Source organism: Ornithorhynchus anatinus, chromosome 3 (assembly GCF_004115215.2).
Source record: "Ornithorhynchus anatinus isolate Pmale09 chromosome 3, mOrnAna1.pri.v4, whole genome shotgun sequence".
NCBI lineage: Eukaryota > Metazoa > Chordata > Mammalia > Monotremata > Ornithorhynchidae > Ornithorhynchus > Ornithorhynchus anatinus.
Window position 1 is genome coordinate 17,759,143 of NC_041730.1, and position 27,645 is coordinate 17,786,787.

The following is a 27,645-nucleotide window of genomic DNA, read 5'->3' on the forward strand; positions in this document are numbered from 1 at the left end:
GGAAGGGGAAAGCAGAGGGAGGAAAGGGAAAGCTGCCCTCTGGACTGGCCAGCGGAGCCTTTCATTTTCGTAAGGGAAATGTCATGTGATGACGCCAGTTGGTGTGAAAAGGAGAAGTGAAGGAGGCCCTGGAGTCGCGACACACAGAAAGAACCTGCCCGGCGGAACCTGGAGGGAGGGACCGAGGAGGGCGAAGGGATCCGGAGGGAGACGAGGCCAGACGGGGAGGGGGGGGCAAGGGAGAGGTGAGGAGGCAGGAAGGTGCAGGAGAGGGAAAACTGGAAGGGGAAAGAGGCGACCGGAGGGGAGCGAGTGAAAAGATCGGCCTGGAAGGGACACGGGAAGTGGGAGAGCCGGAGACGGAGGAAGGCAGGGTGGAAGGGACTCCTGGGGTCTCGTTGGAGAGGGGGAAGCAAGGCAGAGAGAGGGGAGAGGAGGAGAGCCAGGGCAACTGAGGGATGAAGAGCTAAGGAAGGGCGAGGGGAGGGAGGAAGGGAGCATGGCCGGGACCCCGGGAGAGCAGAGGCCCCTGCTGGGGCGGGTCCGGGCCGTCGGGGGCCTGGTCCCGAGGGGCCGCAGGGCGGCCCTGGCCGCCATACTGCTGGCCGAGATGCTTGAGCGGGCCGCCTTCTTTGGCATCTCCGCCAACCTGGTGCTGTACCTCAACAGCGTCAACTTCAACTGGGAGGGGGGCCAGGCCAGCGGGGCGGCCCTGGTGTTCCTGGGAGCCTCATACCTACTGTCCCCCGTCGGGGGGTGGCTGGCCGACGTCTACCTGGGCCGCTACTGCACCATCGTCCTCAGCCTGCTGCTCTACCTGGTCGCCTCCTGCCTGCTGCCCCTCACCGCCTTTGCCGACGGGCGGGCCTCCTTCTGCGGGGAGATGCCCGCCCCCGAGGTCCAGCCCCTCTGCCCCTCCTCAGACTGCCAACTCGTGTCCCCCAGTCCTTACTGCGCTCCCACCATGTACACGGGGCTGCTGCTGCTGGGGCTGGCGGTCAGCTCCGTCAGGACCAACCTCACGTCCTTTGGTGCCGACCAGGTAAGCGGGCAGGGAGAATGGAGGGTAGGGGGAGACCGGGGGACGGGCGCGGGGCCGGGGAGGGGGGTGGAGATTGGAGGGTAGGGGGAGACCGGGGGAGGGGGTGAGGGGACCTAGGGGATGGGTCAGGAGGCAGGTAAGAGGGAAGGGAGACCTGGGGCACCAGAGGGAGACCAGAGTGTAGAGTGAGGAGAGATCCCGCCACCTGTCTGCTGTGTGACCTTGGGCAAGTCACTTCTCTTCTTTAGGCCTCAGTTACCTCATCTGGAAAATGGGGATATAGACCGTGACTGCCACATGGGGCAACCTGACTACCTTGTATCTACTCCAGTGCTTAGAACAGTGCTTGGCACATAGTAAGCGCTTAACAAATACCATAACTTTTATTATAATTATTATGGGGGTGGGGCAGGGGGCAGGTAAAAGGGTGGGGAGACCTGTGGAGCCAAGGGAAGACCAGCGAGGAGAGACGAGGGTGGGGCAGGGGGCAGGTGGGAGGGTGGGGAGGCCCAGGGGGTCGGGGGGAGACCGGGGTATAGGGAGAGAAGAGACGGGAGTGAGACAGGGGACAGGTAAGAGGGTCGGGAGACTTGATGGGGTCAGGAGGAGGCCAGGGTATAGGACGAGGAGTGCTGGGGGTAGGGGAGATGAGATGAGGGGGTGGAGAGATATGGCGGGGGGGGCGGGGGCAGGTAAGTGAGCGGGAAGACCTTGGAGGCTGGAGGGAGGCCAGGGTATAGGTTGAGGAGAGCTGGGGGGTTTGCGGGGAGAGTGAGGAGACCAGGGGTGGGAGCAGGGTGTTTACCACACTTGGAGTTTCCTACAAATGGGGTCGACTTGGGCCGCGGCCCAGAATCCTGGGGATTTCAGGAAGTTGGGGGCCTAGCTGAGTGTGGGAGGAGTAGTGAGCGGATGAATGACTCTGTAGATGAAGAAATTGCATGTGGGTGGGGACTGAGTCCACCAACTCTGTTATATCCCAAGCTCTTAGTACAGTGCTCTGCACACAGTAGACAATAAATACCAATGATTGACTGACTGACTGAGAAATGACGACGACGATGGCATTTGTTAAGCGTTTACTGGGTCAAGTGCTGTTCTAAGCACTGGAGTAGATACAGCGAATCAGGATGGGCACGGTCCCGGCCCTATATGGGGCTCACAGTCTTAATTCCCATTTTACAGATGAGGGAATTGAGGCACCGAGAAGTAAAGTGACTCACCCGAAGTCCCGCAGCAGAAAATTGGCAGAGTCGGGATTAGAACCCAGGTCCTTCTGACTCCCAGGCCCATGCTCTATCCACTAGGCCATGCTGCTGCTCTAAAGCTATAATCTGGCAGATTAGCCCCGGTCACTTGTCGAAGGCCACGGAAAATTAGTCAGTGGTTGAAAAGAAGCATCATCGTCATCATCGTCATCAAGGTCTTTGTTAATCTGGGCAAGTCACTCGACTTCTCTGTGCCTCAGTTACCTCATCTGTAATATAGGGATTAAGACTGTGATCCCCACGTGGGACAACCTGATTACCTTGTATCTCCCCCAGTTCTTAGAACGGTGCTTGGCACATAGTAAACGCTTAGCAGATATCATCGTTATTATTATTATTATGTATCAAACACTGGGCTAAGCACTGGGGTAGATAGAATACATTCAGATCAGACACAGTCCCTGTCCCACATGGGGCGACCAGTCCAAAGGGGAGGGAGATTAGGTATTTAAACTCCATTTTACAATTGAGGTAACTGAGGTTAAGTGACTTGTCCAAAGTCACGCAGCAGGCAAATGGCAGAGCTGGGACTAGAAAATGGGTCTCCTGATTCCTAGCCTCGTGCTATTTTCACTAGCCTGGGCTGCTTTCCCCCAAAATTATCGTGCTCTACCCTGTTCTTCAAAGCCAGGATTTTGTTGGGTGGGGGTGGGGGGTCTTATGTTTGGGAAAAGGCCTTTGAATGCATTGGCTTCAGCTGCCTCAATATCAGAATTCTCTTGGTTTTTAGCCTCCATCAATCTGAGGGAGGGAGAGAGAGAGAGAGAGAGAGAAGCTGGGGTAGGTTTGAGGAATATTTGTGAGCTGGTGAAAATGTTAGAACTAACGATATTTTGAACCTACTGACGATACTCCATGACACTGGAATAATAATAATAATATGTGTAGTATTTGTTAAACAGTCCCCAAGTTCCAAGCCCCAAGATAAGCACTGGGGTAGATAGAGTCAGACACAGTCCCTTATCTCTTATGGGGCTCGCAGTCCAAGGATGAGGGAAAACAAATATTGACTCCCCATTTTACCAACGAGGAAACTGAGGCACAGAGAAGTTGAGTGATTTGTAAAAGATCACACAGCAGGCAAATGGCGGAGCTGGGATTAGAACCGATGCCTCCTGACTTCCAGTCCTCTGCTCTTTCCGCTAATCCACGCTGCTCCTTCTCAGCCACAGTCTTCCCCAGCATTCTGCTGCTGTATTTGTGTTTGTTTTCTATCCCAAAGTTCACTAGCCTGCACTGATCCCTTTGTAATTTCATCCTGGTCTGCCGGGACGTGACCCCGGGCTGTCCAAATCCCTCTGGAGTCTATTTGTCTCTACCAAAGGGTTAGTAATGCCAGCCAGTTGGAGCACTGGGAAGGTGATATATCTGTCATCTGCCTCCTCTGTCCTGTCCTCAGTGACCATGTTGAGCGGCACAGGTTACAACGTGGCCAAGCCCTGGTAAATCCACTTGGGCAGTGGAAGTGCTCCTCTAATGCCAACCTTCTCACTGTACCTCCATCTCATCTGTCTCCCCGCCGACACCTCGCCCTCGTCCCACCTCTGGCCTGGAACGCCCTCCCTCCTCAAATCCGACAGATAATCACCGTCCCTCCAGTCAAAACCTTATTGAAGGCCCATCTCCTCCCAGAGGCCTTCCCTGACTAAGCCCTCCTACCCTCTTTTCCACTCCCTTTTGCGTCACCCTGACTTGCTCCCTTTATTCATCCTCCTTCTCAGCCCCGCAGTATTTATTCATTCAATAGTATTTACTGAGCGCTTACTATGTGCAGAGCACTGTACTAAGCGCTCGGAATGTACAATTCGGCAACAGATAGAGACCATCCCTGCCCAATGACGGGCTCGCAGTCTAAACGGGGGAGACGGACAGCAGAGCAAAACAGAACACAACCAAAATGAGTCATCCTCAAGATAAATAGAATCAAGGAGATATTCACCTTATTAATAAAATAAATAGGGTAATAAATAATATATACAAACGAACACAGTGCTGAGGGGAGGGGAAAGGAGATATTCACCTTATTAATAAAATAAATAGGGTAATAAATAATATATACAAACGAACACAGTGCTGAGGGGAGGGGAAAGGGAAAGAGCAGAGGGTGGTGGGGAGGGGGATTCGTATTTACGTACATAGCTGTAATTTATTTATTTATATTAATGTCTGTCTCCCCCTCTAGACTGCGAGCTACTTGTGGGCGGGGAATGTGTCCGTGTTATACTGTACTCTTCCAAGTACTTAGTACAGTGCTCTGCATGCAGTAAGTGCTCAAAAAAATGATTGAAAGTGAAGCAGACTTCTCCAGGACCAAAACTAGAACCCCAGGGGAGAGAACCTCTCAGTGGAGACAAGTGCGGCCCGTGGGAAGTCCCTCTGGGCAAGACTTGCTCAGAGGGTTGGAAGCAGGGACAATGATGGGAGTGGGAAGGATAGAGGAGAAGAGGAGGAGAAGAAGGAGTAGGAGGAGAGAGAGAAGTAAGAGGAGGAAGCAGAAGAGAAGGAGGAGGAGGAGGAAGAGGAGAAGGGGAAGAAGGAGGAAGAGAAGGAGCTAGGGACGGGGACAATGAAGCCGAGAGAGCAGTGGCTGAGATGGAAAGTACTGGGGAGGAAGTCGATGACAATAATGACGACGGTGGTATTTGTTAAGCACTTACTATGTGCCGAGCACTGTTCTAAGCGCTGGGGTAGATCCGAGGTCATCAGGTTGTCCCCACGTGGCTCTCACAGTCTTGATCCCCATTTTCCTGATGAGGTAACTGAGGCCCAGAGAAGCGAAGTGGCTTGCCCGAGGGCCCACAGCAGCCGGGTGGCGGAGCTGGAATTAGAAACCACGTCCTCTGACTCCCAAGCCCGGGCTCCTTCCACTGAGCCACGCTGCTTCTCTGTGTTGAGCCTTCTGTCTGTCGTCCACCAGGACCTGTCCGTCGTAGGGTGGGTGTTGCTTGATGGATTGCACCGGCAGAGACCCCATCCAGGGGAGGGGACGAAGAGGAGGCAGAGGTTGGGTTGGGAGTGGGGGGCGGGCGGGACGCGGCCGCCCCTCCAGAGAACAGAAGGGAGGTGGGAGGGCTTATGTCAGTGGAGGAGGACAGAGAATCTGCTGTGGGAGAAGTGGGGAGCAGGTGTGGGCCCCGTGATTAACATAGTTCGAGACACTTCGTCGATGGATAAGGCGGCAAGATATTGCGGCAATTTATCCTGTCGTCTCGCAGGTCTTGTCAGAGGAGAGAATATTAGTTCATAGTGATGGCAGTCCTTCAGGGAACCAGGCACAGTCCTCTCCCTGAATCACGCCCCTCTCCCCGGGCTGGGGAATCTCTGAGTTTGCTTTATGTTTTAGGTCGGGCTGGGCTGTGGGCACGGGGCTGACTTCCAGAGTGAAAACGATCGCTAGCGCTGCTCTAGTCCTGCCTGACAGAGGATGGTTTGCGAGCCCCCGGACCCTCCCGCCCCCAGAAGCCCCTCTTGGAGTGTTCAGGGAGGCTGCTGGGGTAATAGTCACTCATTCGGTCGGATTTATTAAGCACCGACTGCGTGCAGAGCACTGTACTAAGCACTTGGGAGAGCACAATACAGCGATAAACAAACACATTCCCCGCCCACACCGAACTTACATTCTAGAGGGGGCGAGAGACATTTAAATAAATAAATAAATTGCAGATACGTACATAAGTGCAATAGGGACCTGCTCCCATATCCCGCTAGGGGATGGGGATCCAGAGAGCAAGGTGGCATCGATAAACCTATCGAAGGACTTCGGACTGATTGCCGAGGGTTCGCCATAGTGGGGTGGCCACAATTATGTCCTCTGGGCCTCAGTTTCCTCACCTATAAAATGGGGGATTCAGTACCCCTTAGTCTGTGAGCCCCAAGTGGGATGGGGACTGTCGGACCTGATTTTCTTATATCCACCCTAACGCTTAGTAAAGTTGGCACACGGCTCCTCCAACTCTGTGGCTTTGTACACCCAGGCGCTTAGTACAGTGTTCTGTGCCCAGTAAATATCATCGGTCGATATTTGGTGGGGAGAGGAAGCGAACCTAGGTAGAATGTAAACACAGCCGTGTCAAGGCTGCAGCCGGTATGACGTGTGACATGGGCAACCCTACAAATGAACTCGGTCGCAGCCGGCCTACCCTATCTCCTTCTGGCCTCGTCATTTCTAGCGGAAAGACCATAAGACTGGGAGTCAGGGAATCTGGGGTCTAATCCCGGCCCCTCAGCTTGCCTGCTAAGTGACCTCGGATGAGTCACTTGACTTTTATTTGCCTCAGTTTCCTCATTCGTAAAACGGAGATGAAACGCCGCTCCTTCCTCGTCCTTAGACCCGGGGCAGGTGTCCGGTCTGAATATCCCATATACATCACAGTGCTTGGCACACGGTAAACGTTTAGCAGATAGCGTTATTGGTATCACGATTGTTATTATCATTAGTGGGACCTGGGGGAGTTGGGTGGCAAAGATGAGGTTTGGGGGAGGGGGAGGAGCAAAGGAAAAAGGGTGTTGCCGCCTTAGACTGTAAATTCCTTGTGGGCAGAGATCGTGTCTACCAGCTATATCGTATGGTACTTTCAAAAGTGCTCAGTACAGTGCCCAGACACGGTGCTCAAAAAGATCACCGATGGATTGATTGACGGACTGATACAAACGGGTTGCACCTGGACCGGTTGCGGGGTGGGGAGGGGAGAGAGAGGGAGAATCTTTCTCTGTCACACCCACGTGAGTCCCAACCGAAGGATGGCGGCTCCGGGGGGCAAGAGATAGGGGTTCAGCACCACCTGGCCCTTCCAGCTGCCCAGCCCCCGCCACCCCCTAACCCCGGCGCCCTCCCCACAGGTGATGGATCTGGGCCAGGGCGCCACCCGCCGCTTCTTCAACTGGTTTTACTGGAGCATCAACCTGGGGGCCGTGTTGGCACTGCTGGTGGTGGCCTTCGTGCAGCAGAACGTCAGCTTTCTCATCGGCTACATCATCCCCGTGGTCTGCGTGGGCCTGGCGCTCCTCCTCTTCCTCCTCCCCGGCCGCTCCTTCGTCACCAAGCCCCCCACGGGCAGCCAGGTGTCTTCCATGCTGGCGCTCGCCCTCCGGGGCTGCTGGCCTCGGGCCTGGTGGCGTCCCTCTGCCAGGTAGGATGGGAGGGATGGGCCCGGGCCACCCTCCTCTCCGATTAATGTCTGTCTCCCCCCCTTTAGACTGTCTTCCCCCGTTTAGACTGTGAGCCCGTCATTGGGCAGGGATAGCCTCTATCTGTTCTCTATCTATAGAGAAGCAGCGTGGCTCAGTGGAAAGAGCACGGGCTTGAGAGTCAGAGGTCGTGGGTTCGAATCCCGGCTCGGCCACTTGTCAGCTGGGTGACTTTAGGCAAGTCACTTAACTTCTCGGTGCCCTAGTTACCTCATCTGTAAAATGGGGATTAAGACCGTGAGCTCCACGTGGGACAACCTGATTCCCCTGTGTCTCCCCCAGCGCTTAGAACACTGCTCGGCACCTAGTAAGCGCTTAACAAATACCAACACCATTATTATTATTATTATCTGTTGCCAAATTGTACATTCCCAAGCGCTTAGTACAGTGCTATTGAATGAATGAATGAATGAATAAGCTCCTGGTGGGCAGGGAATGTTTCTGTTTATTGTTAGGTTGTATTCTCCCAGGCTCTCAATACAGTGCTCTACACTCGGTAAGCGCTCAATAAATATGATGGACTGACACCCCAAGTCTGAGATAAGCGGGCCTGGCTCGTGCCAGGGGTAGAGGTGGTGCTTTCCTCAGTGGGTGGCTTCCTGCTTGGGGCAGGGGCACGGCTCAGAACCGGATCCCAATCCTGGGGCACAGTTGGGCTTGGGATTGGTGATCCGTGGTTATTATTATTATTATTACCATTATCACGTGTGTCAAGCCCTTACTATGTGCCAAGGACTATTCTAAGCCCTGGGGGAGATACAAGATAATCAGGTCAGACATGGACAAAGACACAGTCCTGGGGATGCAGTCCTGGGGCATGGTTGGGCCCAGGATTGCTGATCGATCATTATTATTATTATTATTATATTTGTTAAGCCCTTACTATGTGCCAGGCACTGTTCTGAACACTGGGGTAGATACAAGATAGACCAGACATGGACACAGGCACAGTCCTGGAGATTCACTCAATTGAGCGCTTACTATGTGCACGGCACTGTACTAAGATTCACCCATGGACTGTGGTTGGGTCCAGGATCGCTGATCAATCATTATTCATTCATTCAATAGTATTTATTGAGCACTTACTATGTGCAGAGCACCCTACTAAGCGCTTGGAATGTACAAATTGGTAACAGAAAGAGACAGTCCCTGCCCTTTGATGGGCTTACAGTCTAATCGAAAGAAGATGAGAAGTCTGGACTAACAAGATGAATTTGGGAATTGTCTTTGTAATTGTCTTTGTTGGTATTTAAGCGCTTACTATGTGCAGAGCACTGTTCTAAGAGCTGGGGTAGATAAGGGATAATCAGGTCGTCCTGCTTCTCTTTGGTGCCACTTGGTCCCTGTGAGCCGGAGTGTGTGTGTGGGTGTGTCTGTGTGGGGCGGGGGGAGGTGCAGGGAGCCCAGACCACCCCAGGCTTATAGGGAGCCGTCGACCAACCGTGCGTGCGGAAGGCGCCCAATCCCCCCGAGCTCTTTCCTGCCGTCCCGTGGACCGGCCCCTCCTGGATTCCATCCCCTTCATCTTAGAAGCAACCTAAGTCAGTGAGAAGCAGCGTGGCACAGTGGAAAGAGCCCGGGCTTGGGAGTCAGCGTTCATGGGTTCGAATCCCGCCTCCCCCGCTTGCCAGCTGTGTGACTTTGGGCAAGTCACTTCACTTCTCTGTGCCTCAGTGACCTCATCTGGAAAATGGGGATTAAAACTGTGAGCCCCATGTGGGACGACCTGATCACCTTGTATCCCCCAGCGCTTAGAACGGTGCTTTGCACATAGTAAGCGCTTAACAAGTACCACCATTTATTTTTATTTTTAAAGTTCGATGGTAGCTGTGAGTTCTCAAGCTGCTTCTCTAGACTGTGAGCTTAATGGGGGCAGGGAATCTACCTGTCATATTGCTATATTGTACTCTCCCAACTGCTTAGTACAGTATTCTTGCCCATGGTAAGTGCTCAATAATAATAATAATAATAGTATATATTAAGCACCTATGTGTTTACTAAGCCCTGGTGTGGATAGAAGCAGATCAGGTTGGTCGGAGTCTCCCTCCTACGAGGGGCTCACAGTTTCAATCCCCATTTTCCAGATGAGGTCATCGAGGCTCAGAGAAGTGAAGTGACTTGCCCAAGCTCACACAACAGACAAGTGGCGGAGCTGGGATTAGAACCCAGGACCTTCTGACTCGCAGGCCCGTGCTCTATCCACTAGTCCATGGGGCTTCTCTAATAAATATGACTGACTGCCTGGCTGACTTTAGTACCACCCCCAGTACCAGCATGGCTAAGTGGAAAGAGCCCGGGCTTGGGAGTCAGAGGTCATGGGTTTGAATCCCCGCTCCGCCGCTTATCAGCTGTGTGACTGTGGGCGAGTCACTTCACTTCTCTGGGCCTCAGTTCCCTCATCTGGAAAATGGGGATTAACTGTGAGCCTCACGTGGGACAACCTGATGACCCCGTATCTATCCCAGCGCTTAGAACAGTGCTCTGCACATAGTAAGCACTTAAATACCAACATGATTATTATTATTATTACCAACCAAGCACTGTGGCTCGGGCAGACAAGCCCCAGTGTCTACTCAGCTCTCCCATGTGCTCAGCCCAGTGCTCTGCCCGCAGTAGGTGCTCAATCATTGCGTAGACTGATTGATGAACGCGGCGGCTGATTGGAAGGAACCAAGAAGACACTGGAGAGGGGGGCAGCAGGAGCAGGTTGAGTGAGCAGAAGGGGGTCTGAGCGAGAGCGAGGGGATACTAACCTCTCCGGTCCCACGGCCTGTTCCTCCCCCAGGCGGGCGCCTCCGGGAGCCGAGGTGATTTCGGAGCGGGGGTCTTCCCCTCAGGGTCCCTCTCGCCAGGAGGATATTGCCAACTTCCGCGTCCTGGTGAAGATTCTTCCAGTGTTGCTGACGTTGGTGCCTTACTGGATGGTGTATTTCCAGGTGATCCCTGCTCCCGGGCCCGGGTGGGGTCTGGGTGAGAGAAGGTCTGTGGGCTGGGTTGTCTCACTCCCCAAGGCCGTCCCAGGCACGTGGAGGCCATTGCAGGACTGAGAGAAAATGAGGGGTTCATTCATTCATTCATTCAATAGTATTTATTGAGCACTTACTTTGTGCAGAGCACTGTACTAAGCGCTTGGAATGGACAAATCGGTAACAGAGACAGTCCCTGCCCTTTGACGGGCTCACGGTCTAATCGGGGGAGACGGATGGACAAGAACAATGGCAATAAATAGAATCGAGGGGATGAACATCTCATTAAAACAATAGCAAATAAATAGAATCAAAGTGATGTATATCTCATTAGCAAAATAAATAGGGTAATGAAAGTATACACAGTTGAACGGACGAGTACAGTGCTGAGGGAATGGGACGGGAGACGGGGAGGAGCAGAGGGAAAGGGGGGAAGAGAGGGCTTAGCTGAGGAGAGGTGAAGGGGGGGTGGAGGGGAGCAGAGGGAGCAGAGGGAAAAGGGGGGCTCAGTGTGGGAAGGCCTCTTGGAGGAGGTGAGCTTTAAGTAGGGTTTTGAAGAGGGGAAGAGAGTTAGTTTGGCAGAGGTGAGGAGGGAGGGCGTTCCGGGACCGCGGGAGGACGTGGCCCGGGGGTCGACGGCGGGATAGGCGAGAACGGGGGACGGTGAGGAGGTGGGCGGCAGAGGAACGGAGCGTGCGGGGTGGGCGGTGGAAAGAGAGAAGGGAGGAGAGGTAGGAGGGGGCAAGGTGATGGACAGCCTTGAAGCCTAGAGTGAGGGGTTCTAGAGAGGACCCTTCGGCTCTCCTTTCTGCACCTTCGCCACCTCATCAAAGGGCAGTGCCCAGGCAGGGCCGGACTACCCCTATCAGCAGGTGGGCTCCACTGCCATCTTGGGCCGGGGCCGGGTGGAGGGAGGAAGAGGGAGGGGGGACTGGTGACCTATGTGATTGCCCTAGGGTGTGGAGCTAAACTGGGGCACAACCTTAATTCCCCTCCCTTTGGAGAAAATGGGAATTACCAACTATCATTCCCAATCCATCAGTGGTATTTACCGAGTGCTTACTGTCCGTGCAGAGCACTGTACTGAGTGCTGGGGAGAGTGCAATACAACAGAGCCGGCCTAGACCTTGATATTTGCTGGCGTCGGCAGTCCAACCTCGGTTGTGGGCCTCTTTCCTCTGCTGGGATCAGGTTGATCAACCAAGGGTGTTTTTTCGAGTCCTGATTGTGTGCAGAGCACTGTGCTAGACGCCTGGGACAGTACGACATCTTCAAGTTGGTAGACGTGTTTCCTGCTCACAAAGAGCTTACAGTGTAGAGGAACTGGTCTGGCCTCCCTCCTCTTCCCCCAGTTCAGGATGGGGTCAGGGTCCCAGCTGAACCAAAGTGGAACTGAAGATGAGGGGAGGGGAGACCTTTAGGGTCACCTCCCCTGGGGCAGAGTTCAAGGGGAGCTGGGGCTCAAGAAAGCTTCTCTCTCCCTCTCCCTTCTCATCATTGGTATTTACTGAGCGCTTACCGTGTGCGACACACTGTACTAAGTGCTCGGGAGACTAAATTTTGTGAAGCACTTACCGTGTTCCAGGCACTCTACTAAGTTCTGGGGTAGATAGAAGCCTATCGGGTCGGGCACGGTCCCCGTCCCCTGTGGGGCTCACAGTCTCAATCCCCATTTTCCAGATGAGGGAACTGAGGCCCAGAGAAGTGAAATGACTCGCCTAAAGTCACACGGCGGACAAGTGGCGGAGCCGGGATTAGAACCCACGATCTTCCGACTCCGAGGCCTGCGCTCTATCCACTAGGCCGTGCTGCTTCTCGTGACTACAATATAAGAGGGTTGTAGGATTCGTTCCCTGCCCACAACGAGCTTCCGCTTCTCCCCCCAGATGCAGTCCACGTACTTTCTGCAAGGCCTGCACCTCCTCATTCCGAACTTCTTCCCGTCTGGCCCGCCCAGCAGTCACAGCTACACGGTGAGGGCCCCCTGCCCCTCGCCCGCCACCCCCTTCCCGTGCCCCTACCCCCTCCCGCCCCACCCAGCTCGGACCCAGACCCTCACTTCTCCTTCAGAGCTCTAGAGGAGGAACTGAAACTTCCCCCATCTTTCGTGGGTGGGAACTGGGGAGGAGGCAGAAGAAAAGGAAGAGGAAGATTCTGAGTCTCCCAGACCAGCCCCATCAAGCCGCACCCCCACCCCTAACAATTATAATTAATAATAATGGTATTTGTTAAGCGCTTACTATGTGCCCTGTTCTAAGCGCTGGGATGGATGCAAGATAATCAGGTTGGACACAGTCCCTGTCCTGCATAGGGTTCAGTCTTCATCCCCATTTTACAGATGAGGGAACTGAGGCCCAGAGAAGTGAAGTGATTTGCCCAAGGTCATGAACTCATGACCTTCTGACTCCCAGGCCCGTGCTCTATCCACTAATAATAATATTGGTATTTGTTAAGCGCTTACTATGTGCAGAGCACTGTTCTAAGCGCTGGGGGAGATACAGGGTCATCAGGTTGGCCCACGTGAGGCTCACAGTCTTTATCCCCATTTTACAGATGAGGTAACTGAGGCACAGAGAAGTGAAGCGACTTGCCCACAGTCACACAGCTGACAAGTGGCAGAGCGGGGATGCTGCTTCTTATTTTGGTATTTGTTAAACACTAAGCGCCCAGCCCTGTACTAGGCCCTGGGGTCGACACAAGAAAATTAGCTAGGACGCAGTCAATGTCCCGCTTGGGGCTCAATCTGAGGGGGAGGGAGAAGAGGTATTTAATCCCCATTTTACAGATGAGGCAACTGAGGTGGGAAGAAGTGAAGCGACTTGCCCAAGGTCACCCAGCAGGCAAGCGGCGAGGTTAGAATCCGGATCCCCTGCCTCCTAGGCCGGGCCTCTCTCCCCTGCTTTCCTCTCTGTGGGGTTGGCACGGAGGGGGCCTCCCCGCGGCCCGGTCCCCTGGCACCCGGGAGCCGCGGCCAACGTCGATCGTATCTTCCGAGCGCTTACTGTGCGCGGAGCGCTGTACTAAGCGCTTGGGAGAGTCCGTTATGCCAGACACGCTCCCTGGCCACAACGAGTTTCCTCCGACCAGTTCCCGGACGCCTGGCTCCTCTTGACCAACGTGGTAGTGTTGCTCGCCCTGGTGCCGCTGAAGGACCGCGTCATCGACCCCTTCCTGCTGAGACATAGGCTGCTCCCCTCGGCCCTGCAGAAGATGGCCCTGGGCATGTTCTTCGGCTTCGCCTCCGTGATCGTGGCAGGTGGTCCGGGGGATGGGGGTGGGGACCTGTCGGTCGGTCGGTCGTATTTACTGAGCGCTTCCCGTGTGCAGGGCGCTGAACTAAGCTTTTGGGAGAGTACGGTGCGGGAATTGACAGATACGTTCCCTTTCCCATAAAGAGTTTAGTCTCGAGGGCAGGGGGCCGGCAGGCTGGACGTCTCCCGGTCAGGTGCGGGGGGCAGGGGATTGATAAGCGCTTACTATGTGCCAGGCAATGTTCTGGGTCTGGGCGGCTTGGGCCAGCCGGGAAGGCGGAGGGCTGGACTGCCCCTCCCGAGGGTATCGGGGCGGGTGGTGCTAGGGGCGAGGCGTCGGGTGATGTCCCGGTAGCCTGGGTTCCCTACGTCCGTCGGTCGTATTTATCGGGCGCTTCCTGTGTGCGGAGCACCGTCCCAAGCGCTTGGGAGAGTACGATACAACAGACACATCCCCTGCCCACAAGGAGCTTGCGGTCCGGAGGGAGAGACGGCGTAGAGGGGGCGTCTACGGTGGTCCTCTGCCCCTCCCAGGTATCCTGGAGACGGAGCGCCTGCGTTTGGTCCACCGCAACGAGACGGTGATTCAGCGCATCGGGCTGGTGGAGTACGTGGCGGCGCCCCTGCCCATCTGGTGGCAGGTGCCCCAGTACCTGCTCATCGGAATCAGCGAGATCTTCGCCAGCATCCCAGGTGGGCCGCCGCCCCGACCCCCACGATCCGGCTCCTTCCCCGGCGATTGGACTTGGGGGGGGGGGCCTTGGGGCAAACGCAAGGGCGGTCCAATAATGATGATAATGTGGGTATTTGTTAAGCGCTTACTAGGTGCAGAGCACTGTTCTAAGCGCTGGGGGAGATACGGGGTCATCAGTTTGTCCCACGTGAGGCTCACGGTCTTCATCCCCATTTTACAGATGAGGTCGCTGAGGCACAGAGAAGTGAAGTGATTTGCCCACAGTCACACAGTTGACGAGCGGCAGAGCTGGGATTCGACCCCATGGCCTCTGACCTCCAATCCCGGGCTCTTTCCACGGAGCCAGGCTGCTTCTCTAATAACAGTATTCATTAAGTGCTTATTATTATTATTACTACATGCCAAGCACTGCACTAACCCCTGGGGTAGATAGAAGATAATCAGGTTGGACTGCAACTGGGGGCTCGCAGTCTTCATCCCCATTTTACAGCTGAGGGAACTGAGGCACAGAGAAGCGAAGTGACGATAACAAAAATAATGATCGTGGCATTTTTTAAGTGCTTACTATGTGCCAGGCACTGTACTGAGCGCTGGGGTGGATACAAGCAAATCGGGTTGAGCACAGTCCCCACCCCATGTGGGGCTCACGGTCTTAATACCCGTTTTAATAATAATAACAATGTCGGTATTAAGCGCTTACTATGTGCACAGCACTGTTCTAAGCGCTGGGGGAGATACAGGGTCATCGGGCTGTCCCACGTGGGGCTCACAGTCTTCATCCTCATTTTACAGATGAGGTAACCGAGGCACAGAGAAGTGAAGTGACTCGCCCACAGTCACACAGCTGACAAGTGGCAGAGCCGGGAATCGAACCCATGACCTCTAACTCCGAAGCCCAGTTTCTTTCCACTGAGCCACGCTGCTTCCTTTTATAGATGAGCTAACTGAGGCACAGAGAAGTGAAGTGATTTGTCCCAGGTCTCACAGCAGTTACCTGGCAGAGCGGGGATTAGAACTCACGTCCTGCTGATTCCCGGGCCCCGGCTCTGTCCCCTAGACCATGCTGCAAGCTCCTCAGCCCCTTGCTGGGAGTTGACCTGGAAATGAAGCCTCACACCCTAGAGAAGCAACGTGGCTCAGTGGGAAAAAACGGGCTGGGGAGTCAGAGGTCATGGGTTCTAATTCCGGCTCTGCCACTTATCAGCCGCGTGACTTTGGGCAAGTCTCTGTGCCTCAGTTACCTCATCTGGAAAACGGGGATGAAGACTGTGACCCTCCACGTGGGACAACCCGATCACCTTGTATCCACCCCAGCGCTTAGAATAGTGCTTGGCACATAGTAAGCGCTTAACAAATGCCATCGTCATTATTATTATTATTAGTGTGGCCCAGAACCGTGCCAGGGGAGGGAGAGGGCCAGGGACCGGTGCCTCTGGGCCCTTCCCCCGACTCTGGGCGCCACCGAGCAGGGACGTACCCCCCTTCCTCTGCCATCTGAGTCGGAGGCAACAGCCCGAGGGGCCGTGCTGAGCCCCCAGGGTTGAGGGGAGGAGCGAGCTGAAGACGGGGGTGGTTTGTTACTTCGCATCTCTGCGCCTCAGTTCCCTCAGCTGTAAAATGGGGATTAAGACTGCGAGCCTTAACGAGGAAGCAGCGTGGCTCAGCGGCAAGAGCCCGGGCTCGGGAGTCGGAGGTCACGAGTTCGAATCCCGGCTCTGCCACTTGTCAGCTGTGTGACTGTGGGCAAGTCACTTTTCTGGGCCTCAGTTATCTGTAAAATGGGGCTGAAGACTGTGAGCCCCACGTGGGACAACCTGATTCCCCTGTATCTACCCAGCTCTTAGAACAGTGCTCTGCACATAATGAGCGCTTAACAAATACCAACATTACTATTGTTACTTTGGGAGGGATCCGGGAAGGGAGACGGCCGAGCGGGAGGAGGCGGGGAAGGGGCAGGGCCCACGTGGGCGAAAGGAAAAGCACCGACCACCTCTGTGAGGTTGTTAGTCTAAAGTTCAGGGGCGACTTGGGCGCCCTTTGCTTCCCGCATCCCGCCCCGGGGGCTTGACGGAGGCCCTGGGGAGAGTGGGGAGGTCAAAGGTCAGGTCCAAACCCGCTTCGGGGCCAGGCGACCGTATCACGCTCTGCCTTTCTTTCCGCGCCAGGCTTGGAGTTCGCCTACTCGGAATCCCCCCGCTCCATGCAGGGAGCCATCTTGGGCATCTTCTTCTGCCTGTCGGGGGTGGGCTCTCTGCTGGGCTCCAGTCTGGTGGCGCTGCTGGCCCTCCCAGCGCTGGGCTGGCTGCACTGCCCCGAGGACCACGGTGAGCACCCGGGTCGCGGACGGAGAGGCTACCTGCCCGCGGGCGCCGGGATCAAGCAGGCCGCCCGGCCGGATCAGCGGCGGGGAACGCGTCCGCCGCCGGGGCGAAGCGCAGCGGGCGGGAGGGTCGCTTTCCCCTGGCCGCCGCCGGCTAAGCGGGGCGTGGGCCTCTCCCTCTCTCCCTCAGGGAACATTAACAACTGCCGGATGGACCTGTACTTCTTCCTGCTGGCCGGGATCCAGGCCGCCGCCGGGTTCCTCTTCCTCTGGATCGCCCATCGCTACGAGAAGGCGGCGCCCGCTCCCACCTGCCATCGCTGCGCCGGCCGGGAGGGGGGCTGAGCCCCCCTCAGGGGCCGCCGGTGGGATCCTGAGACTCGATCTCCCCCCGGGCCCCCCCCCCCCCCACCGGCCGGCCCCCGACCCCGAGACACAGACCCGCGATGTTGCTCTGGTTTCCTTCCCGGTTTATTCCGTACCCAACAACTGAAGAGCGAAACGTTTGCCATAAATAACGGGGCCGGGGCCTTACTCTCGCGACGCCCGGAGAGGGGTTGGGGTGGGGAAGGGGCCCGCCCAGCTGGGGAGGGGGTGTGGGAAAGGACCCGATTCAACAGCGACGGTGCGAGTGGGCCAGAGGGAACGGTGGGGCGGGGGGGGGGGGGGGAAGGGGCTCCGATGCCTACTCACCCGCCCCTCCTCCCACCCCCGCGGTCCACCTGGGAGCGGGACGCCGGCGGGCGCGGGGCTACGGGGCCCGGTTGGGGGCGGAGAGGTCAGGAGCTGCCCCGGATCCTCTCCATGTAGCTCCGCAGCTCGTCCGGGTCCCTCAGCCCCATGTCCTCACACACCCAGCGGATGTCCTCCTCGCCGGCCACCAGGATGGACTGGACGGCCGGGGGCGGGGGCTCCTCGAGGGGCCGGACCGCCGGCCCGGCCGCGAACGTCACAAACTCCACCCGCTTCCGCCGCCCGCCCGGCTCCTTGCGGGACAGGGTGGAGGCGGGGGCCGGGGGCGGCGGGGAGGGGGCGGCCGTGGCGGGGTCGGGGGGCGGGTCGGACCCCTCCCCGCTCTCGCAGCGGCAGCCGCCCGCCCCCGGAGAGGGGGCCGTGGGGGTCGGGGGAGCCGGGCTCGGGGGCTGCTCTTCCCGGGGGATCCAGCGATCCAGCTGCCTACTGAGCTCCTCCTGGTCCGTCCCCAGCCAGACCCAGTTGTGGGGCTGCGGGGAGGTGAGGCCCCCCGGCCCGGGCGCGTCAGGGGCCTCCTTGCGCCGGTAGCGCAGCATGAAGACGACGCCGTTGATGAGGAAGATGAAGATGGCGAGGCAGAAGATGCCCAGCAGGGCGTACAGCACCATCTCTATGTCCGTCATGCGCTTGGGGGCTCTAACGATCTCTTCCTCCTCCTCCTCCTCCTCCTCCTCTTCGTCGTCATCCTCCCCTCCGGCTCCCTCTCCCTCCCCCCGCTCCTCCGGCTGCTCAAACTTGTTCCTGCCCTCCCCGCCCCCGGCCGGCCGGGGAGGCCACCTCCCCTCCCGGCGGCCGCTCTCCGTGGCCGGGACCGCCCGGACCCCCTCGTCCTCCGGGGCCGCCTCCTCCCGGGGAGACGGCGGCGCCGGCTCCGGCGGCCGCGGGGGCGTCGGGGCGTCCCCGGCCCGGGCGGTGCCCGACGCCAAGGGGGTGCGGTGCTTTCCCCGGCGGCAGGATTCGGGGGGGTAGAGGCCCACCTGCAGGGGAAGCCCCCGGCCGTCCTCTCCGGTCACCAGCAACCGGAGCGGGACCCCCGGCTCCTCGCCGGGGGACACGGAGACCGTGCCGGCCTCCTCTGAAGTGACGGAGAGAGTCAGGTCCCGCCCCTCGTACAGCTCTGCCGGGGCCAGGGTGTGGTCCGAGAAGGCCAGCCAGACGGAGAGGACGGCCTCCTGTGGGGGTCGGGGACGGACAGGGCGGGGGGGGCGGGGAAGCGCTCAGTAAATACCACCGACCGAAGAGGAAGCGGGAGGAGACGCGAGTCGGAGAGCCGGCCGCCCCGCGGGTCCGCAGTGCGGCTTCCCCAAGAGCGCAGGTCGACACGGTCCCCCTTCACCGGCCCCGGCCCCTCACCTGCTTGGGGGCACGCAGGGTCCCGTGTGCCCGGCACAAGGCCGTGACCACCCCGGGGTGGGCCGAGCCCTGGTTCAGCACCAGCGAGACGCCCGTCACCAGCTGAGCTCGCAGCTCCACGACGGAGACCTTGTCGTCGGTCACCGCCAGGGCCCGCTCCCCCAGGATGGAGTCCGACAGAGGGGAGCGCACCTGGGCCAGAGAGGAAGTGGACGCCGGGGCCGAGTTGCCTCCCCGCCCCCTTCCCTCCTCCCTCACGGATCCAGCCTCCAGTCCCACCCCCTTCCCCGCTCATCCCCTTCCCCGCCTGCCCACCCGCAACTCACCTCCACGGAGGTCAGGCCCGGCTCCCGCCCCACCAGGACGCTGCCCCCCTCCAGCGTGGCCACTCGGGGGTCCAGCACGCGGGCGTGGGGCCCCACCAGGCGGGAGACGTCGAGGAGCCAGTCGGGGCCCAGGAGGTAGGTGAGGTGGTGGCTGCCGTCCAGCGGGTGAGCCACGAAGGAGGCCAGGAAACGGACACCCGCGCGCTGGTACTGGAGCCGGCAGCCCCGGGCTCGCCGCTCGGCCGGCTCCTCGCCGGCCTCTTCCGGCCCTGTGGCCGCGCTGTCCGGCAGGGGAAGAAGCTGGGGTTCGGGGACCGTCCGTCCCCGTGCCGGCCCCCCCCGGCCTCCGGCCCCCTCCCGTCGGACTCCCCGCGCTGCCGCCGTCCGCCCCTTCCCTCCTCCCCCTGACCGGATCGGTCTGGATCCCGACCGCTGGTCTGACGGAGGTTACTGGTTGTGTTTCCAGCTCCCAACCGTGGGGAGGGTCCGGTCCCGCCCCGGGCCCGTGGAGGGAGGGTGACTGCAGCCCCCGAGAGAGGGGGCTGGGCTGGCCCCGGCCCGCGGGCCGCGGCGGTGGAGGGAAGGGAGCGCGAGCAGCCCGGGGCTGGGGTGTCCTCTGGGGAAGAGTTGGGGGTCAGCGGTCACCTGGAAATGACGCCTTGGCCAGTCTCTGGCCCGGGGCCATCCCCATCCTAGTGGGACCGGCATCCCTTGGGCTGAGCCGGCCAGCGACCGCAAGAGACGGGACCGGGGAGCAGGACCCAAGGCAGACTGCCAGCGCTTCTCTCAATTTTCCTCGCGGACCCGCCGGTCCCTTTGGGGTCTTCTCCTCCCAGCTCCGGGCCAGACTGAACTACGCCTCCTGCTCCGACTCCCTCCTTGTCCCGGCCAGCCACCCCCGGGCTCCGCTTTTCCCCAGGAGACTCACCCGTCGGCCGGGCCGGGCACTCTCCAGCCGCGCACCTGCTCCAGGGTGGTGTCGGTCAGCTCGATGCGCAGGGGCAGCAGCGGGGCCCAGACCGTCAGGCGCAGGGAGGCCCTCAGCCGGCGCCACCAGAAGTCCACCCGCACCCCGCGGGCGCCCCGGCTCTCCTTGCCTCCCACCGACACCGCGTCACACAGCTCGGAAACCTGGCGGGGAGGGGGGCGGGACGGGATGGGGGCCGTGCCGGGGAGGGCCGGGCGAAGAGCCCGAGGGGGCCGGGCCAGGAGTCCCAAAGGTCACCCCCTCTGCCCGCCCTCTGGCAGAAAGGGCTCCACGTCTGGCCCTCCTGGCAGTCTGCTGCGAGATTCCGCCCAATCCCCTTCACCCTCTCCACCTCCCCTTCCCGGGCCCAGGCACGGCGGGCAGGGGAGACCGGCTCACCTGCAGGACTTGCGTGTTGGCGGACTCGCAGCCGATCTGCTCCGTGACCTGGGTGACGGCCCCTCCCCTGTCCACGGTGACCAGGCGCACCGGCACCCGCCGGGGGACCCCGGTCAGGGGGGACGTGTTGATCAGCTCTTCCTCCTGCTCGAGGGAGAGGGGCTCAGGTTTCGGCCCAACCCCCCGCCCGCCGTGAGTCCAGCTGGCAGACAGAGGGATCGGGAGGACCCCACCCTTGGTTTTCCCGAGCCCCGTCTGGCCCGTGCTGTCTTCCCAAGGAGCCAGGCTGGCTCCCATCTGCCCCATCCCTGTCGCCCTGCCACCCATTTTCTTTGCCAAACCCGAGCAACTTCGCCGGTCCTCCACTGGCACCCTTCGAGCAGCATCCCTGAGCCTCCCCCCGACCCCTGCTCTCCGGCGTCGAGGACTCTAACGTCCCTCAATCAACGCTCAACCCGGCAGGGGTACACGGAGGGTCAGAGAGAGCTCCGTGCCTGGCCCCCCTGGACCCCAGGAGGGCGGCCCCGGGGCCGATACCTTAGCCAAGGGCACGAGAGCCCGGATGTCCCGGTCGGACACCTGAATCTCCCACACCATCTTGTCCTTCTCCGCCTCAGGGGCCTGGCCCGGGTACTCCAGCTGCCAGGTGACCGGGCGGGTGACGGCCGGTCCCCCCGTGCTGTTCTCCACGGCGAAATCCACCCGCAGGAACTCCGAGAAGCCAAGCGGGCTGCGGGCAGGGAAGGGGCAGGACAGGGGAGTTAGGCGGCCTGCCCCGGCACCCACCCCCCACCCCGTGTCTGGGTCCCAACTCTCCCCTGGAGTCAGCCCTCCGCCCCCCTTCACTGGCACTCCGATTCATTCCTTCCATCAGCTCTCTTCCAATCGATCAGTGGTACGGGTGCACAGAGCAAGAGCGACCGTGCCAAGCCATACGTACTCGCTACAGACGCCCACCGCTGCTAGGGTTAGGGAAGGAGAGGTTGGGCTTTACCCATGCCCGGGAAAACAGTGCTCTCTGGCACTTGAGGGGTGGAGGGGCAGGCTGCAGTCAGGACCCAGATGGGCAGGGGCGGGAGACCAGGGGGCCGAGCTGGGGACAACCCATCCCCGGGTTCCAGCGTCCTACCTGGTAGCCGTGTGCCCGTGCTCCGTGCGCTGGCAGGTGACCAGGGCCGTGTGGTGCTTGGAGCCCTTGAACCGGTCTAGCCTGGCAGTCCAGAGGGCGGGGTGGGCGGGGCGGGCAGCCGCCACATGCAGCCCTTTCTTCACCTTGATCCTACGGGGGTCCCGGCCCAGCCACACAACCGAGGCCGGGGCAAGGACCGGGCCGGGGGAGCGAAAAGTTAGCCTACCTCGAAGCCCCCGGGGACAGAGCACGGCGCCAGGCACTCAGATCATCACGCGTTGACGGGAATGATAATAATAACTGGGAAATCTGTTAATCGCCTACTATGTGGCATAGAGCTGTACTAAGCGCTGGGGAAGAGATGAGATGATCAGGTCGGACACAGTTCCGGGCCCATAAGGGACTCACGGTCTAAGGTGAAGCAACATGGCCTAGTGGAAAGGGCACGGGCCTGGGACTCAGAGGTCGTGGGTTCTAATTCCGGCTCTGTCTCCTGTGTGACCTTGGGCAAGTCACTTCTCTGTGCCTCAGTTACCTCATCTGTAAACTGAGTAGCCAGATGAGCCCCATGAAGGACAGGGATTGGGTCCAACCTGATTACCTAGTATCCACTCCAGTGCTCGGCACATAGTGAGCACTTAACAAATACGACAGTTATTATTATTATCACTAGTAAGGAGGGAGAAGGGGTACTGAGCCATTTTAAGGCACAGGGAAGTGAAGTGACTTGCCCAAGGTCACCCAGCAGGCAAGTGGTGGAGCTGAGGTTAGAATCCAGGTCCTCTGAGTCTCAGGCCCGTGCTCTTTCCACTGGGCCAGGCTGCTTCACCGCGCTGCCGCTCCTCTTTAGACCGTGAGTCCCGTATAGGCCCGAAACTGTGTCCGACCTGATCATCTCATCTCTTCCCCGGCGCTTAGTTCAGCTCATTGCCACATAGTAAGCGCTTTTCCTGAGGCCTGCTCTGCCTCTTTCCATGAGGTGGCACTAAAAGGGGAGGCAGGACAGGCGTGCAGACACAAAGCGGGTCTGCCCACGGAGAGCGCCGCGTTACCAAGGAGGGACACGCTCGGCCGGCAGGTCGGAGGACGGCCAAGCGGCTCCCCAGAGGCAGGAGGCGGCCTGACGCCGGGAGGGACGGGAGCCGGGGGTCCCCGGGAGCTCACCGGAGGGTCAGCACGTTGGCCGTGAAGTTGTGCCGCAGCAGCAGGGTGGCGCTGAAGACCCGGCCGGGCCTCACGGCCGCGTCGGGCACCCGCAGCCTCACCGTGGGGTCCAGGGGCACCTCCTGCTGGCGCGGGGGGTCGGACGGCTGGATTTCCACCCAGCCGACGGGGCGGTGCCGCTCCGAGGGGTCCCCTCGTCCCGCGGGGTCGCATTCCTGGAGTCCCTCCGCCGCCGGCTCCAGGGAGTAGGCCAGCTCGGCCCTCAGGGGGGGTCCGGCCGAGAACCAGTGCCGGGGGACCTCCAGCTCTACCACACACGCGCCCAGCGGGGGCTGTGGGAGAGGGGCACGGGCGGGTCAGAGGGAGGAACCCGGCCTGGGGGGGGGGAAAACCCCTCCCCTGCCCCTACCCCCACTGCCAACCCCTTGCTGCATGGCTCTTCCCCCTGAGTCAGGCCCCACAATTCCCTCCCTGGGAACCCACTTCTCATCACCCGAAGGGGAACACCACCCCCACCTCAGGCCCCAGGAGACCCCCATCCTCTCATCTTCGACCTTTATCCTCCAGAGACCGGAGGCTCCCTGGAGAGGAGGACTAGTATGAGACCCAGAATGGAGAACTAAAGCGACACTTATTAAGGCCTAGCAAACAACCCTTTCGCATTCCATCAGCGAGACCTGCCAGTTGTCTATCGTGAGGCAAACCGGGGAGCAAACAGCTCGCCTTCCTCCTCCCTCCGGAGAGCCAAAGTCCCACCTGTGGTTTACTCAAGGAGAGCCAAACAGCCGGTGTCCCCCGGCAGGGTGGGCCCTACTGGGCCGGACTGCCGTGTGGCTCCTTGGGCGGATCCGGTGAATCCACCCGTCCCCGGCCCGGTACCGCAAGGCTTTTTTCCGGGCGGCTGGACAAGGATGATCCCCCCCCGATCCCACCTCTCATCTTTCCCCTCTTCCCTCCCCCTCGGTCCCAGGGTCAGTCAACGAGCCAGGAGCCCCGCGGTCGGGGAGGTTCCCTCCAGGGGACGACCCTCTTACCCGGAAGCGGCAGGCCCGGTGGACGCTCCCAGCGGGGTGGGTGGCGTGGAGTCGGGCGCAGGGCAGGCCGCCGTGACCCGACAGCCAGTCCTGCCCCTTGAGGTGGAAGAGGACGCGGGCCTGGGGCTCGGCCGGGGAGACCGAGGCCTCCACGGACACGGCCCGCACATCCCAGTCGGCGGAGAAGCCGCTAGGCTCCGGGGTCCGGCCGGGGACCTCCTAGGAGAGAGAGCGGGATCGGAGAGGCTCAGGAGGATGGGAGGGTTAGGGCCCTCCCGCCTCGCCTCCGCCCCTACGGCGACTCCCTGAAGCCCCAGGAAGGGGCCAGAGCCGGGGTGGAGGATTTCGACCCCAGCCTAGGCAGGGAGTCCACCTCCCAACTTTCTATTTAGAAGGGAGGACCAAGAGTGGGGATGGGGAACCAGGCTCCCGGCACGAGATGGAAGTCTTGTGGAGAGGGGTGGGGGACTGGATTTTTAGGGCCCGGTACCACTTCCCTCTGTCTCTCCAAATGTCAATTAAAATAATAATGAAAAGAAAAGCGAGAGCCCTTTCAATGGAATTCCCTACGGCTGGTAGACTGTAAGCTCCTCCAGTAGATTGCAAACTCTTCAAGGGCAGAAATGGTTTCCATTCATGCTAGCGTACTGTCCTCCTCCCAAACACCCTACCCGGAGTGGATAGAGCACGGGCCCGGGAGTCAGAAGGTCGTGGGTTCTAATCCCGGCTCTGCCACCTGTCTGCTGTGTGACTTTGGTCAAGTCACTTCACTTCTCTGAACTTCAGTTACCTCATCCGCAAAATGGGGATTGAGACTGTGAGCCCCATGTGGGACGGGGACCGTGTCCAACCCGATTTACTTTTATCCACCCCAGTGGTTAATACACTGCCCGGTGCCTAGTAAGGGCTTAACAAATACCACAGTTATAATTATTATTATTACAGAGTACAGAAGTCTGCACCCCGTAAGCACCCCATAAACCTGTTGATTATATGGGAGAGAGGTATTGTGGCCTAATGTAAAGTACACAGACTTGAGAGTCAGAGGACCCGTGTTCTCATTCTGGCTCTACTCACTTTTTTTTAAATGGCATTTGTTAAGTGCTTACTATGTGCCAGACACTGTATTATGTGCCACCTGCCTGCTGTAAAACTGTGGGCAAATCATTTCACTTCTCCGGGCCTCATCGGAGGGGATTGTGTCCACATTGGTTATCTTGCATCTACTTTGAGGCTTAGCACAGTGCTTGGCACACAGTTAGGGTTTAACAAATACCACCAAATAAATAAATAAAAAATTGCTTGCGTAACACGACATCAATCACAAACGCTGGGTTCCCCGCCCCTCAGACACCCCAGCCTGGGCCAGAGGGCCCTGGGGAAGCAGTGTGGCTCAGTGGAAAGAGCACGGGCTTGGGAGCTAGAGGTCATGGGTTCGAATCCCCGCTCTCCCACTTGTCAGCTGTGTGACCGTGGGCAAGTCACTTCACTTTGCCGGGCCTCAGTACCCCATCTGTAAAATGGGGATGAAGACTGTGAGCCTCCTCACGTGGGACCACCTGATGACCCTGTATCTACCCCAGCGCTTAGAACAGTGCTCTGCACATAGTAAGTGCTTAACAAATACCAACATTATTATTATTATTATGCAGTTGCTGCCCTCTTCTCCAGAAGAGGCTGACACCGCCCCGCCTGCACCTACCTGGGTACCCGGGGTGGGAGCGGCCGCCTCTCAGTCTGACCAACCAATCCATCAACCAACTAATGGTATTTATTAAGAGCTTACGGTGTGCAGAGCACTGTAATAAGTAAGGAGCGTGGCTCAATGGAAAGAGCACGGGCTTAGGAGTCAGAGGTTATGGGTTCGAATCCCGGCTCTGCCACTTGTCAGCTGTGTGACTGTGGGCAAGTCACAACTTCTCTGTGCCTCTCAGTTCCCTCATCTGTAAAATGGGGATTAAAACTGTGAGCCCCACGTGGGACAACCTGATCACCCTGTATCTCCCCCAGCGCTTAGAACAGTGCTCTGCACCTAGTAAGCGCTTAACAAATACCAACATTATTATTATTATTACTTGGGAGAGTCCAACAGAGAAGGTAGGTAGGATCCCAAGCCTGAAGGAGCTCACTTCAATCAATCGATCCTATTTATTAAGTGCTTACCGTACTAAGTGCTTGGGCGAATACAATACAACAGAGTCGGTGGACACATTCCCCGCTCCGCGACCAAGAGTTTGATCTTGAATCGATCCATTAGATCTATCAATCAATCAATAGTATTTATTGAGCGCTTACTAGGTGCAGAGCACTGTAATGGACTGTGTGCGGTCAAGCCCCTTCCTGGGGCCCCGAAGGCCTGGATCTACCTGTGCAGAGCTCTGCTTGTCCTGGGGCTGGAATGGGCTCCCAGGGCCACTTTCCTACTTTGGGAAGGCCTCTGAAGGCAGAGCTCTTTTCCCAGAGCTTTCCATCCCCTCCCTCTCAGAGGCAGGGAGAGATCAGGATTAAAGAGAGATAAGAGTCCTCACCAACAATTCTCCCTCCACTCCCCCTCCGGCTGGGAGGAGTTGCTCCAATTGTGTCTGGTTCTTCCTCCACAACTCCCTCAGGGCAGCAGTGACCTCGTGGGATCAGGGAGAGGAGGGAGGGGACGGGGGGGCCCTTCTCTATGGGAGTCACTTCAGTCCCTGCCCATCTGTAATAATAATAATGTTCGTATTTGTTAAGCGCTTACTACCTTCTAAGCGCTGGGGGAGATACAGGGTCATCAGGTTGTCCCACGTGAGGCTCCCAGTGAATCCCCATTTTACAGAGGGGGGAACTGAGGCCCAGAGAAGTGAAGTGACTTGCCCACAGTCACACAGCTGACAAGTGGCAGGGCCGGGAGTCGAACTCGCGACCTCTGACTCCGAAGCCCAGACTCTTTCCACTGAGCCACGCTGCTTCTCTATGGGAGTCACTTCCATCCCTGCCCATCTGTAAAATGGGTGTTACCTGGGAAGTTCATTCATTCATTCAATCGCATTTATTGAGCGCTTACTGTGTGCGGAGCACTGTACTAAGCGCTTGGAAAGTACAATTCGGCAACAGGGGGTGAGTCCTGGATCCCCGGAAGTGAATTTCCCCTCCCCGCCCCATACACACCCCGTGTTCTTGGGGATCATCATGGAGAAATTTTCAGGGGGTTCCATTCAAAGAGAACTCTGTCAGTGCACTAAGGTTTCCCAGGCAGTGTTAACAGTAATTGTGTTCACTGTTAAGCGCTTATTATGTGCACAGCGCTGGGGTCGATATAGGACACTTAGGTTGGACACAGTCCGTGACTCACATGGGGCTCCCAGTTTAAGATGAAAGGAGAACAGGGGTTGAATCCCCATTTTACAGATACTCAGCGTAGCTTAGTGGGAAGAGCACCGGCTTGGGAGTCAGAGGACACGGGTTCTGATCCCGCCTCCGCCACTTATCGGCCGTGTGACTTTGGGCAAGTCACTCAACTTCTCTGTGCCTCAGTTACCTCATCTGTAAAATGGGGATTAAGTCTGTGAGCCCCATGTGGGACAACCTGAATACCCTGCATCTACCCCAGTGCTTAGAACAGTGCTTGGCACATAGTAAGTGCTTATCGTACCGTCATCGTTACTATTATTAGCTACCAAATGCTCCCCTTGGCAACGAAGCCGAGCGACCCGAGGGGGGTCCCATCGCATTTATGTATATATCTGTAATTTATTTATATTAATGCCTGTCTCCCCCTCTAGACTGTAAACTCATTGTGGGTAGGGAATGTGTCTG

General features: G+C 58.3%; 2 protein-coding genes across 2 annotated transcripts in view; one reads left to right on the top strand and one right to left on the bottom strand.

Annotated features, from left to right (window-relative positions):
- On the top strand, window positions 1-17,243 carry SLC15A3 (solute carrier family 15 member 3). The gene is made up of 8 exons (XM_029060927.2): window positions 1-1,042; window positions 7,150-7,439; window positions 10,283-10,433; window positions 12,350-12,436; window positions 13,551-13,719; window positions 14,249-14,407; window positions 16,574-16,732; window positions 16,919-17,243. The coding sequence occupies exons 1-8, from the start codon at window positions 500-502 to the stop codon at window positions 17,071-17,073; spliced, it is 1,713 nt and encodes a 570-aa protein (XP_028916760.1). The 5' UTR covers window positions 1-499; the 3' UTR covers window positions 17,074-17,243.
- Window positions 17,178-27,645, bottom strand: part of TMEM132A (transmembrane protein 132A) — a 14,336-nt gene continuing 3,868 nt past the window's right edge. The window contains exons 3-11 of the mRNA XM_029060926.2: window positions 23,854-24,072; window positions 22,820-23,151; window positions 21,656-21,805; window positions 21,064-21,256; window positions 20,527-20,670; window positions 20,089-20,291; window positions 19,161-19,440; window positions 18,835-19,026; window positions 17,178-18,653 (exon numbers count right to left, since the gene is read on the bottom strand). Coding sequence (XP_028916759.1) covers window positions 17,508-18,653; window positions 18,835-19,026; window positions 19,161-19,440; window positions 20,089-20,291; window positions 20,527-20,670; window positions 21,064-21,256; window positions 21,656-21,805; window positions 22,820-23,151; window positions 23,854-24,072 — 2,859 coding nt within the window. The 3' untranslated portion in view covers window positions 17,178-17,507. The remainder of the gene's footprint in view (window positions 18,654-18,834; window positions 19,027-19,160; window positions 19,441-20,088; window positions 20,292-20,526; window positions 20,671-21,063; window positions 21,257-21,655; window positions 21,806-22,819; window positions 23,152-23,853; window positions 24,073-27,645) is intronic.